Below are 12,071 nucleotides of genomic sequence, written 5' to 3' on the forward strand. Positions count from 1 at the left end.
GAAGAAGAAGGAATTGAAACAGAAAGAAAACTAAAACTAAAACTAAACTTTCATTCTCCCCATTTCCTGTCTTCCTCAGCTGTTGCTGAGGCAGTCGTGTTAGTGAGACGTTATGAGTGTAATTTCACACACGCTAACCCTGAACCCATCTTGTCTTCAATCAGCACTAACAACCTAGTCCTTTCTGCCAGCTCCGCTTTCCCGTATGACCCGGCTGTTCACAATTCTGAGGCATGTTCACGCCTGTATGGACAGAATGGCACCGATTGGCTAGTCTATAATGACGCAGATTCTGTATGATTCTGATTCAGAAGCCTGTAAATCGGAGATGAAGAGACCATCGGCAGAGGAAGCAGTTCTTGTGGGATGTTGTCACCACAGAAGGGATCTAATGGGGTCGGAAGACAAGAGAGGGAGCCAAACTCCTTTTCATAATTTAACCTTTTACCACAATAGCATCATTAATGGATCTTTATTTGTAGGTCGCAGCCCTCTTGACCTAATCAATTCTTCACAACTACATTCCCACTGGGGATTAATCTTCAGAAAATTACCTTTGGGCGATCATATTCAAACAAGAGATGTCGGTGAATATTTGGATATCTATAGTGGGGGTGGGCATTATTCTTCCCACGTCGTGTACCCGTAAGATCTCTAATTACCTCCTTCTCCATGTTAGCCTCACTGAATGACGTGAATTCCGGGTGATTGATGAGGTACAGACACCAAAGCTCATTGCCTTATCCTGTCACCAGTATCAAGCTCGAAACAGCAAGAGCCACCTGTGGGAAGGAAAATATGAATAAACTTTACGGTATCTCTAAACTATAAACCCCCAATTTATTCAAAACATTGTTTTAGACTCAGTTCTCTTATATCGATGTGCTTTAAATGTACAAGTCAGTGGGCTTGCTGTGACTCCTTGTACAGGTTTATACTGTACATTAGCCATCTTCATCCTCACAACTCACCTGCATTTCTACCTGCATACACACACACACACACACACACACACACACACACACACACACACACACACTGCTGCTCCCCTTCCTCTTCCTAAATGCCCCCTTTCACTTAAAGCCCCTTATTAAAATGTAAATTTCACAATCGTCTGCTTGAGTCTGGCTTGTTTCACTTAACATATTGTATTTTACACTCCATCCGTTTTTCTGAGAACAAAACCCTTTCCTCTTACACATATATGAAAATCACATCAATGTATATCACATTTTTTAAGCCATTCATCCAGTGATAAACAGCTAAGGTTATTCCAATGACTTGTCTATTGCACACAGTGTGGCAATCAGAATGGATGTGCAGGGTCCTGGTTAGTTTTTATTATCAGTTTGACTCAACCTGGAAAGAAGGAGCCTCAGCTGAAGAATTGCCTCCATCAGATTGTCCTTTGGCCTCATCTGTAAGGAATTTTATTTTTGATGGTTGATGTGGAAGGGTGTAGTCCACTATGGGGAGTGTCATCCCCTATGAAGGTGGCCCTGGGTTGTATGAGAAGGAGAGAAAGCTGAGTAGGTCATGGATAGCAATCCAGTACCCAGCATTTCTAAGATGTCTCTGCTTCCTTTCCTGCCTCTAGAGTCCTGCCTGAGTTCCTGCCCCAACTTCACTCAGTAACAGACGGGAACCTAGAAGATAGAGTGAGACAAACTCTTTCCTCCTCAAGTTGATGGCTATGATGAGATTATTCTTCTTGTTGCCTACTTGCTCTTCACTTTTTTGAAAGTTGTCTCTGTTTATTATTCTTAGAAAGATGATAATACATGTTTTCTCATGGGCTCTCTGTCTCTCTCTGTGACTCTCTCTGTCTCTGTCTCTGTCTCTGTCTCTCTCTCTCTCTGAATTTGTGTGTTTGAGTGTGTATATGTGTATGTATGTGTGTGTTTGTGTATTTGTGTATGTATGAGTGTTTCTGTGTGTGTGTGTGTGTGTGTGTGTGTGTGTGTGTGTGTGTGTGTGTGTGCTCTTTCCAGGTTTAAAAAAAGATCCCAAGGCTGTACATCTCAGCAGGTGCCTAGAGAAGGAAGATGAAGGGAAGAAAAGGGGGAAGAATCATATCCTTTGAGTTAAACCCACATTGAGGTTAGACACATAGTAGACCAACAGTCACATAATGGCAGAGGAGTCATGAGAGCACAGAGAGAGGAAAACTCAAAGTGTGAAGGAAAATGTGCTTAAAACTAAGATAGAAGGGAGACAAAGAAGATGGTGCACGTAGAAAAGTGGACAGATTTTAAAAAGCTGCCATAAGTTGTTAAGCTCTAAGTACATTTAAAAAAATTATAATGTTAAAGTGGAAGGGAATTATTGGGAAGAGGGAAGAGATGGTCAGAGTGTAGTAGGGAGAGGGGAGGGTTCTGAAATAAATCCTTTTGAAGATCTGAAGAACTATGTGACACAAACAATTAAAGTGCCCTTTAATTTACAGGTAAATTCCATACTTACTTGCGTCCAGTATTCTGTCTACCCATATTTCAAAGATAAAATTACCTCATCTATTTCATCCTGTTTTGCTGCATTTGATCTAATAAAGTCCTTGTAACCAGAAGTGCTGGTAAATTTTAAAGACATTTAAAATATGACTGGTCAATATCCGGTTTGTAATTAGTTTATCGCGACTTTGGTAGCAGGTCCAAGAGCTAATTTTTCCTCCCTCTTTGCAAACAATCCATAATTCATGATCACCATTGACTTCAATACAAGATATTTAATCCTGGCAAATTCCAGCTTGGTTTGAATAAAAATGGCCCTCCTCTAATTGTGGGTTTTGATAAAGCTAATTTTGGTGTGCTATCCAGTGTGTTACCTCAGATAGAGAGAGGCTACCAATATTCCTGATATGGAGAATGGCTTAAAGATAACCAAAGGAAAGATAGGAGCTGGGAAAATAACCACCAAGGATGTTGGTGACTCAGAAACCAAAGACTTTTTCAGAAAAAAAATGCATGAAAAGAGCTACTTGGGCAGACTGTGACTTGAGTCATCAGAATATTTGGGTTGGAACTTTATTTTGGGTCTCGACGAGGATACACGAGAAGCTAAAACCTAGATGCTGGAAGTTTCTAAGCATAACTAGGGAAGGAACTGGCCTGAGAGGGCTTCTATGACATAAGCAGAGCCTGGATGATGTCACAGAGCACTGGGCAGAGGTTGTGCTTCTCTTCCACTTGGGGGCGCTAGACTCCCCTGAAGGTGTGTTCACTATCTTCGCGGCGGGGTGTGAAAGCCAGTTCAGCTCCTGAACCCCACAATTGTTCAGCAGGCTTTTGGTGCCTGACCGGTTTCCGAAGACAGAATCTGGACGACTAGGACATTTTCTTTCGGTAAATACGTTTATGAAGATAACTGGGACCCTTGTAGCCCAGAAAGCTAAAAGTTTTCCCTCGTACAGCGAGTAACCGTATGTTCTGATGTCTTCCACGTTTGAGAGCTCGGCGGCTGGTCTAGGCTAGTCAGTCTAAGAGTTTATTATACTTTGCTAACAATATCTAATTCATAATCCTACTAAAATGCCAAAGCTCCTCTCTGTGCCTGTGCATTTTAGGAGATAATATTTCTTTTAGATGTTGTTGTTGTTGTTGTTGTTGTTGTTGTTGTTGTTGTTGTTGTTGTTTTCTTTTGGAGCTGAGGACCAAACCCAGGGCCTTGTACATGCTAGGCAAGTGCTCTACCACTGAGGTAAAATCCAACCCCATGAGATACTATTTCTAATTGGCTGTTGTTGCCTAGACAAAAGTCCCCTGATGCGGTTGAGGATGCAACAGCTTCATGGAATAAACCTGGGGCTGAGTCTGGATGCACAGTACAGAGAGCCAGTAGACTGGTGTGCTATGTCTCTGGGCAGATACTTGTAGATGTTGCCACATAGCTCAGAGTTAGAGGGTAGAAGAGGGGTGTGGCTATCCTTCTGGCTCCTATGCTATCCTTTCTCTGTTCTGCTTGCTTAAAGTGGGGGACAGGGATACTTAATACCACACTTACCTAGCCATTAAAGGAGAGGTTCCTCAGCAGAGGCAAAGTGCCTCGGGCTAAAGAAATGTGTCTGTATATGTTATTCTGAGCTGTAGAGAACCATTTGTTCATTTCCCTTTGAACTTTTGATTTTGATTTTTGAGACAGTGTTTTCCTGTGGGTAGCTATAGCTATCCTGAAACTAACTCTGTAGACCAGGCTGGCCTTGATCTCACAGAGGTCTGCCGCCCTCTGCCTTTTGAGTGCTGGAATTAAAGGTGAGCTCCACCATTGCTCAGCCCTCCTATGAACTTCTGATTACGACAGATTTAGATTCAGATGCTCAAACCTGTTTACCATTGCCTTCCTCCCCTGCTCCAAAGTTCTCTTAGACAAGAGCCTTGGTCCAGCGCCCTCCCCACCCCCCCATTGTTCTTGCAGGCACTCATATAACAGAGGGAACAGCATTGTATCTGGTTTAAGAAGGCGAGCTCTTCAAACCCAGGCCATGAGCAAGTATGAAGCCTGAACACAGAACGATACGCACAAGACAGTGGACCAGGATGCCGTGGCCTACCACACGAGGTCTACAGCCAAGAAGAGGAGGATGTCTCTGAGGAGGATGAGCACACCATCCTTCCAGAAGCGGAGGAGGAGGAGGCCTTCTCCCCAGGCCCTGGGAACATTGTGGGCTGCAGAATTTCTCACGGATGGAAGGAATGCGATGAGCCCGTCACCCAATGGAAGGCCATCGTTCTAGATCAACTGCCAACAAATCCCTCTCTATATCTGGTCAAGTATGATGGAATTGCCTGTGTCTACAGACTGGAACTTCACAGCGATGAGAGGATTTTAAAGCTTAAGGTCTTGACTCACAAAGTAGTGTTTCCTCAAGTGAAAGTGCCCATCTCGTGAGTGCCATGGTTGGCCGAGCTGTGGAGCATAAATTTGAGGGCAAACATGGCTGTAAGGACAACTGGAGGGGGGTGGTCCTAGTCCAGGTGCCGATCATGAAGGACAGGTTTTACATCACCTACGAGAAAGATCCAGTCCTATACATCTACCAGCTCCTGGATGATTACACAGAAGGTAACCTCCATATCATTCCAGAGACTCCTCCAGCAGAGGTGAAGTCAGACGTTGACAGTGACATCTTATCAGGTCAATGTGTGCAGTTCACCAGAAGCGACGGGTCCAAACAGATCGGCAAAGTCATTTACCAAGTTCCAGCCAAGCCTTCCGTGTACTTCAACAAGTTTGATGGCGACGTCCACATCTACGTCTATAATCTGGTGGAAAAGATCCGTTAAGGTGAAATGCACAAAGTGTGGGGGACATAGATGGGGAATTTATAGGATTGGGGGGAAAATGTTTGTTTTTCTGTGTTTCAGATACCCACATGCCTTTGACAACCCCAGTATCTTTTCCAGTGGAATTTGTTTTTGCTCTAAAAATTAACATGTGTGATGTGACATGTTGTGTGTGAACACTTTGGTGGAGAGACGGGCTGTGGTGGATGGAACATCGAGAGGAAGCCGGAAAGGTCAAGGCTGTGAACAGTAAGTCTGATGTCACGTAGACTAAAACAAACAGGACTGAGCTGGTCTGGTCTTTAGGGAGAGAAAAGAACTGGAGATGAGGCTTAGAGGAGCAGGGATGGCACGGGGGGAAAAAGATGGATGTTTAGGAAGCAGTGGAGAGGGGCCAGACATAGATAGACTCTCTGAGGTGAAGTTTGAGGGAGAAACAGACAGTTGGGGAAAGAGAGGCAGGGAACAGGGAGGTGGTCTTGGAACTCAAGGGGAAACCCAATAAACTGATTCAAGCAGACTGAGAATCAGAGAAGGTCGGGGATTGTTTGACTAACAAAACCTAATGAAACCTGTTTCTCGTCTGTAGATGAGTTATTTTTAATTATGTGGGTGGGGGCAGGGCATGAATACAGGAGACCACAGAGACAAGAACAGTCAGGTCCCCTGGAGCTGGAATTAAAGGTGGTTGGGAGCCATTGGACATGAGCTCAAAGAACAAATCCACGTCCTCTTTCAAAGCAGACGAGCTCTTGATCCATTGGTCATCTCTCCAGGCCCCTAAAGTCATCTTTTCAAATAAATCCAACCTTCCCATGCAGAGAAGAGACAAGGATGAGGGTAATAAAGATTAAATTGATGGTGATGTGGAAGAAAGAGTAAAGAACACATGAGGGAGTAGAGGACACTGAGGGACGAAGGAATTCCAAGATGGAGTTCTCACAAAGTGAAGCAGGAAGAACAGAAAGCATCTAGAATGAGTTGAACTTGGGCCGCATCCATATTGGTCTCTTTGGATCCTTAAAGAACAGCCAAGACATCACTACAGAAGGTGGATGTGAGGTGGAGGCTTCCCCGGAGGACATTTTGACGAGGATAACTCAAGAGTAGTGAATGCCAAACTCAGTTTATATCTATCCATTCCTGAAAGTATCATAAAGCCCATTATTTTGTATGATCAGTAAAAAGTAAATTAAATGGGAGGATGAGGATGCCATGAGCTTCTGTCAGGTGTTACGTGGATCCTGTGTTTAGTTTCCCTGAGCGCTGTTTGCCTTTGTTGCATCCTGTAATATTTTTTGAGGTCTCTTCTCAATGCCCCTAGATGACCACAAAGAGCTCCTGCACTGGCTTGTCTTGCCTGGCTCTCCTTCGCCTGGATGTCTTCCTACACACCTGTGGGCCCTGTTACCCTATCTAGCCCAAGGAAGTTCCCGTCTCTTACTCATATGTAAGCTTATCCTCAGAAAACTCTTGATGGTGCCTCCAATGCCGAGGTGCTGAGCTCTTTCCTATGCCATTTGCCGTGACTTTAAAATGCTTTGTGCTTCCTGACCATGTAGCTGTCTCCTCCTGAGAAGCCCCTGTGTACCCCATGGGGTCTCCCTGAGCCACATCTACACTCCAAGAAGGTCTTTGGAGGCAAAATTATCATGGACTCATTCATTGTTCTTTCTTCTCTCAAGAATAAGTTTCTCACTGTAAGACTTGAAAATACTTTCTAGCATTGATTAATTCTGCTATTTGTTGGTTTTTATACTAGCTAGTTGTCTGACGGTTTCATTGCTGCAAAAAGACATCATGACCAAGGCAACTTATATGGGACAACATTTAATTAGTGCTGGCCTTCATGTTCAGAAGTTCTGTCTATTTTCATCAAGGCAGGAAGCATGGAAGCATCTAGGCAGACATGGTGTTGGAGAAGAAGCATATCTCCCCCACAGTGATATGCTTCCTCCAACAAGGCCACACCTACTCCCACAAGGCCACACCTCCTGCTTGTGCCACATTTCCCATGGGACAATCACATTCTAACCACCGCCCTGATTTTATGCCAACTTGACACAATCTAGAATCATTAGAGAAGAGGGAGCCTCAGTTGAGAAAATGCCTCTATAAGAAACAGCTGTAGGGCATTTTCTTAGTGATTGGTGGGGAGGGCCCGGCCCACTGTGAGCGGCACCATTCCTACGCTGGTGGTTCTGGGTTCTATAAGAAAGCAAGCTAAGCAAGACATGAGGATCAAGACAGTAAGCAGTGTCACTCCATAGCCAATGCCTCAGTTCCTGCCTCCAGGATCCTGTCCTGTTTGAGTTCCTGTCCCAACTTCCTTTGCTGATGAGCAGCAATGTAGAAGTGTAAGCTGAATAAACCTTTTCCTCACTAACTTGCTCTTTGGTCATGGTGTTTCCTTACAACAATAGGATCCCTAAGTAAGACAATTTCTTATAGAAACAGTGTGTCTAGTAGAGCCACAGACGCTTACCTCATAACCACACATAGAAACGTATAGACACTTTGTTTTAATTTAAAGGTAAGACTTGCTCATGTACTGACCTGTGACTTTCTAGTTTGCTTCCTTCTCTACGTGTTGAATGCCATGATCAAAACTAACTTGGGGAGGAAAGGGCTATTTGCCTTACAGGTTACAGACCATCACTGAGGGAAACCAGAACAGGAGCTTGAAGTGGTAACAAGGAGCACTGCTTGTTGCCCTGCTCCCTGTCTCAGTCATTGTTCTGTTGCTGTGAAGAGACATCATGGTCAAGGAACTACTATAATGAAAGCATGTAATTGGAGGATCCCTTAGTTTCCGACGTCTGGTCCATCATCATGGCAGGGAGCATAACATGGGAGCAATAGAGAGCTACTGCTCTGTAAGGAGAGAGAGAGAGAGAGAGAGAGAGAGAGAGAGAGAGAGAGAGAGAGAGAGACAGAGACAGAGACAGAGACACAGAGAGAGAGACAGAGACAGACAGACAGACAGAGACAGAGAGAGACAGAGAGAGACAGAGAGAGACAGAGAGAGACAGAGAGAGAGACATAGACAGAGAGAGAGAAAGGGGAGAGAGACAGAGAGACACAGACAGATACAGAGAGAGGGGAGAGAGAGAGACAGAGAGAGAGAGAAAGAGAGAGAGAGAGAGAGAGAGAGAGAGAGAGAGAGAGAGAGACCCAGCACCGTAATGTTTCTCTTACTCCATGCTACATACTCACCACCAGACACTCTCTTCTCTCAGTGTATAGACGCTCTTCCCTGTATGGCAGAACTGAAGAGTAACTACTGTCACCAACATGAATACTCGAGGATATGTGACAAGAAATGAATACATTCTACAGCTCCCAACGCCAAGCAAAAGCATTTTAGTGTGTGCTGCACTTACTGGGAGACTGTCAGTCACTGGCCATTTCATGGGTCACAGTAGACCAGAGAACCAAAACGTCACAACCTACATAGCATCTCCTCTCAGCAGGAGACATAGCCCTTTCTCAAAACCCATGAATCTATCTGTACACTTAGATTTTTTCAACACCTACTTTATTTAGGTTTCTTAAACCTTCTAGCCAACCAACCAGAGGTAGCAGAGAAAGTTGATAGGAAAAGAGAGAGAGTTGTGGACCTATTTAGAAGTAATTCTTTGGGGTAACTCAAATCTTCATTGTGCAGTACGATCCAATAGCAAACGCAAAATACGAATCAGTAGCAGTGCCTTGATCTGGCAGAGACCACAAGGCTCTAACCAACAAGAAGCAGAGAAGCAGCCAGAAGCAGCCCGAATAGCACAGGTTCTTTTGTGAATTTCTCATTACAGAATGAAGACCAGCAAAGACCACCGAAACCTTGCAAGGTATAGCAATGTAAAGATGTCCTCTCCCTCTCTGTGCGATTACATTTATGTTCTACATAAACATCCTGTCCCCCTTCAAGCGTGTGCTCCATCTAAATACCACATGCCTTCTCATGTGTCTGCTTCAGCAAAACATCCTCTCCTAACATAGCTTCCAGAAAAACATCCTGTGACACAAGTGAGATTCCATAGATACCAAAATTTTTCCACTTCATCTAGCCTCATCTCACACTTGGCCATGACATCACAAAACATATAATGGCCATCTTGCAAGGCACCTAGGCCCCAGCTCCACCAGCCGCTGGAGCTTCTGCAAATGCACTCCGTGAGACTCAGACCCTTTAGTGAGAACGACCTTCAGTTATCCCCATAAACATTGTGCTCTCTCCATCTTTGCTCTCAGCCTATAGCTGTCCAACTTCCAGCCAACTCAGCTGTGACCAGAAAACCCTCATTAAGAAAGCCTATGAATTTGACTTGATTTTTTTTTCCCTGACAGAACGGAGTGTTCTCCCTGCATGGTTACCCTGGTGTCTGAGTCATCTGTAATAAAACACACTACTATTAAGATCAAAGTCACAGGAACTATGACAAATAGCAAATCGCACGACAAGCATCACAGTTGGCCAAGCCTTTTCTGCAGCTTTATTGAAATAAAATTTACATACTTAAAAAATCCATTTATTTTAAGTGCGTAATTTAATGATTTTACAGCAAAATTTATAGCTTCCTTCCCTTTTTTAAATACTCATTTCCCACTAGTTCATACGATATCTAAGTCTATTAAAAACACAGAAGTGAAGTCAGGAGAAGGACCAGAGCGGGAAGCAGGAGGTTCTTGATTTGCTAAGAAGACAGACACATTGGCAGAATCGTCTGGATAAAACCACTTGGGAAACATTGGGTCTTCTCTTAGCGTGCAGGCTCCAGACAAAGAGTTTAAAGGGTTAAGTCATGGGTCCTCCTACATCAAATCCGGTCCTGACCTGGTGTGGTCAGCATCATTTTTGGCCACTTTCATGTTAATCCCATTCATCACTCTTACACGTTGCCTAGCAACTCACATACTAAACAAACTTATTAAGCTTCATGATTTCATAGGTTTCAGTCCATGGTCACATGGCCATGAAAGGGCCACGATAGAGCTCAACGGCTAACCTCACTGTCATCCAAGAAGCACCAACACAAGAAGAGACCAAGGACAAAAAAACACCCTCCAAGGCATGTCCCAAATGACCAAGTTCCTTAATTTCCTATCTCCTAGTTTCCTGCCACCTTCATACACATCCATCAACAGATGAACTCATTGATTACAGCCCACAGGGTCCAATCGATTTTCATAGTCCCACCTTTGAACATTTTACTGGGACAATGTGTATCTTAAACCCATAGGGTTGGGCAAGATGGTTGTATCTGAGGTCTAAACTTCACCTCACACTAAAAACAGCTGGGTAGGTTTCTCAACATCCCCTATTTCTTTCTGGGACTGAGCTACACCATGTCTGCATTGCAGCATTTTGTCTGGGGTGAGATACCGTCAGCAGTCAATTGTAAAGACGCCCCCACCATGTGTGTGCTTGAATGTAAAATGGGACATCTATAATATAGACACACACGCATATACACAGACTCGCAGAGAGCGGCAAAAAGGGAAGGAGTTGAGTCTTAGGAACCCTCAAGGAAGAGGGAGTGGAAATATAAGATACAGATGTCAGCGAGAACCAAAACAAAGCAGTGTCTTCTATCTGTGCAGATTTTGTAGATGGGATCCTGGACACTGTGAAACACATGAAAAAACACACACGACGCACACACACACACACACACACACACACACACACACACACACACACACACTCACCAAAATTTCAAACCAGAGAATGCTTTTTAAAAGGTTACACAACGTCCTAAATTCAGTTCCTTGGTGGCGAAATATTTGAATTCCACACCAGATCATAGTACTATCTATATAAAAGTAAATTATTCAAATGAATATTTTAAAGTTCAGCGGACCTTTATCTGTGAAATAGCACAAGCTGAACGAAATCAGTTGGTGCCAAACCTCCCTACGGCTGCACAAGAAAAATTGTAAATCAGTGTTCAAAAGCATGAATCCACAAGGGTGAGGGGATCATCAGAGATCGAGGACCTGCAGGATAGTGTACGGAGGCTCAGTAGACCAGACAGGTGGACCATAAGCAAAGAGCCTGGAAAACGGGTCATTCATACCTTGACAACCTCCAAATCTAGGGGAAATGCAGGGATAGGTACCCCTCGAAGTTGGAATAAAAAAAAACTTTAATACATTTACCAGACACATAGCTTCTAAATACAGTGTGGACTGGAATCTACAGTGTGAAAGGCATAGGAGTAGAAGTGTCCAGCTTTCCCCTTGCTGTGACAAAATTGTGTCATGTAGGTGCTGGAGAGATGGCTCAGCTACTCAGAACCCTTAGCATCCTCACAACTGACTCTGGCTCTGGAGATCTGCCTCCCTCTTCTGGCCTTTGCAGGTTCTGCAGCCACATGACATAACACAAAAAAGACCCACGAACAAAAGTAAAAACGAGAACTTAAAATGAGTCATTTAGTTGAGGTTAATGCACTGAGGTTTGTAGAGAGAATCTCTTCTAAGCATCACCTATCAATAAGAAAAAGTATATGACCTTTTAGCTGAGGCAGGAAATAGAAGGCGGGACACTGGCAGGAAGAAAGGATTCTGGGAAATAGTGTATAAAAGGAGACCCTGGGAGGGACACTGCAGCAGATGCTAAAGGAGATGTTGAGGAAGATGCTAAGAAAGGGGATGAAAGCGCAGTAATAACCATGTAGAAGACACAGAATAGTTTGAATGGGTTAAATAAGTTAGTCCGGGAATGAGCCAAAGTTTGTGGCTCAGGAATTTGTTAATAAATAATCAGTTTCAGAGTTGTCATTGTGGGAG

At 43.9% G+C, this 12,071-nt stretch overlaps 1 protein-coding gene across 1 annotated transcript; it reads left to right on the forward strand.

Annotated features, from left to right (window-relative positions):
• The first annotated feature begins 4,415 nt into the window (after nt 1-4,415).
• Nucleotides 4,416-5,441, forward strand: LOC134486264 (Y-linked testis-specific protein 1-like). Its single transcript, XM_063285184.1, has 2 exons — nt 4,416-5,280; nt 5,361-5,441. Exon 1 carries the CDS (start codon nt 4,890-4,892, stop codon nt 5,277-5,279), a length of 390 nt encoding a protein of 129 aa, XP_063141254.1. The 5' UTR covers nt 4,416-4,889; the 3' UTR covers nt 5,280; nt 5,361-5,441.
• Nucleotides 5,442-12,071: the final 6,630 nt, after the last annotated feature.

Source organism: Rattus norvegicus, chromosome 3, assembly GCF_036323735.1.
Source record: "Rattus norvegicus strain BN/NHsdMcwi chromosome 3, GRCr8, whole genome shotgun sequence".
Classification (NCBI taxonomy): Eukaryota; Metazoa; Chordata; class Mammalia; order Rodentia; family Muridae; genus Rattus; species Rattus norvegicus.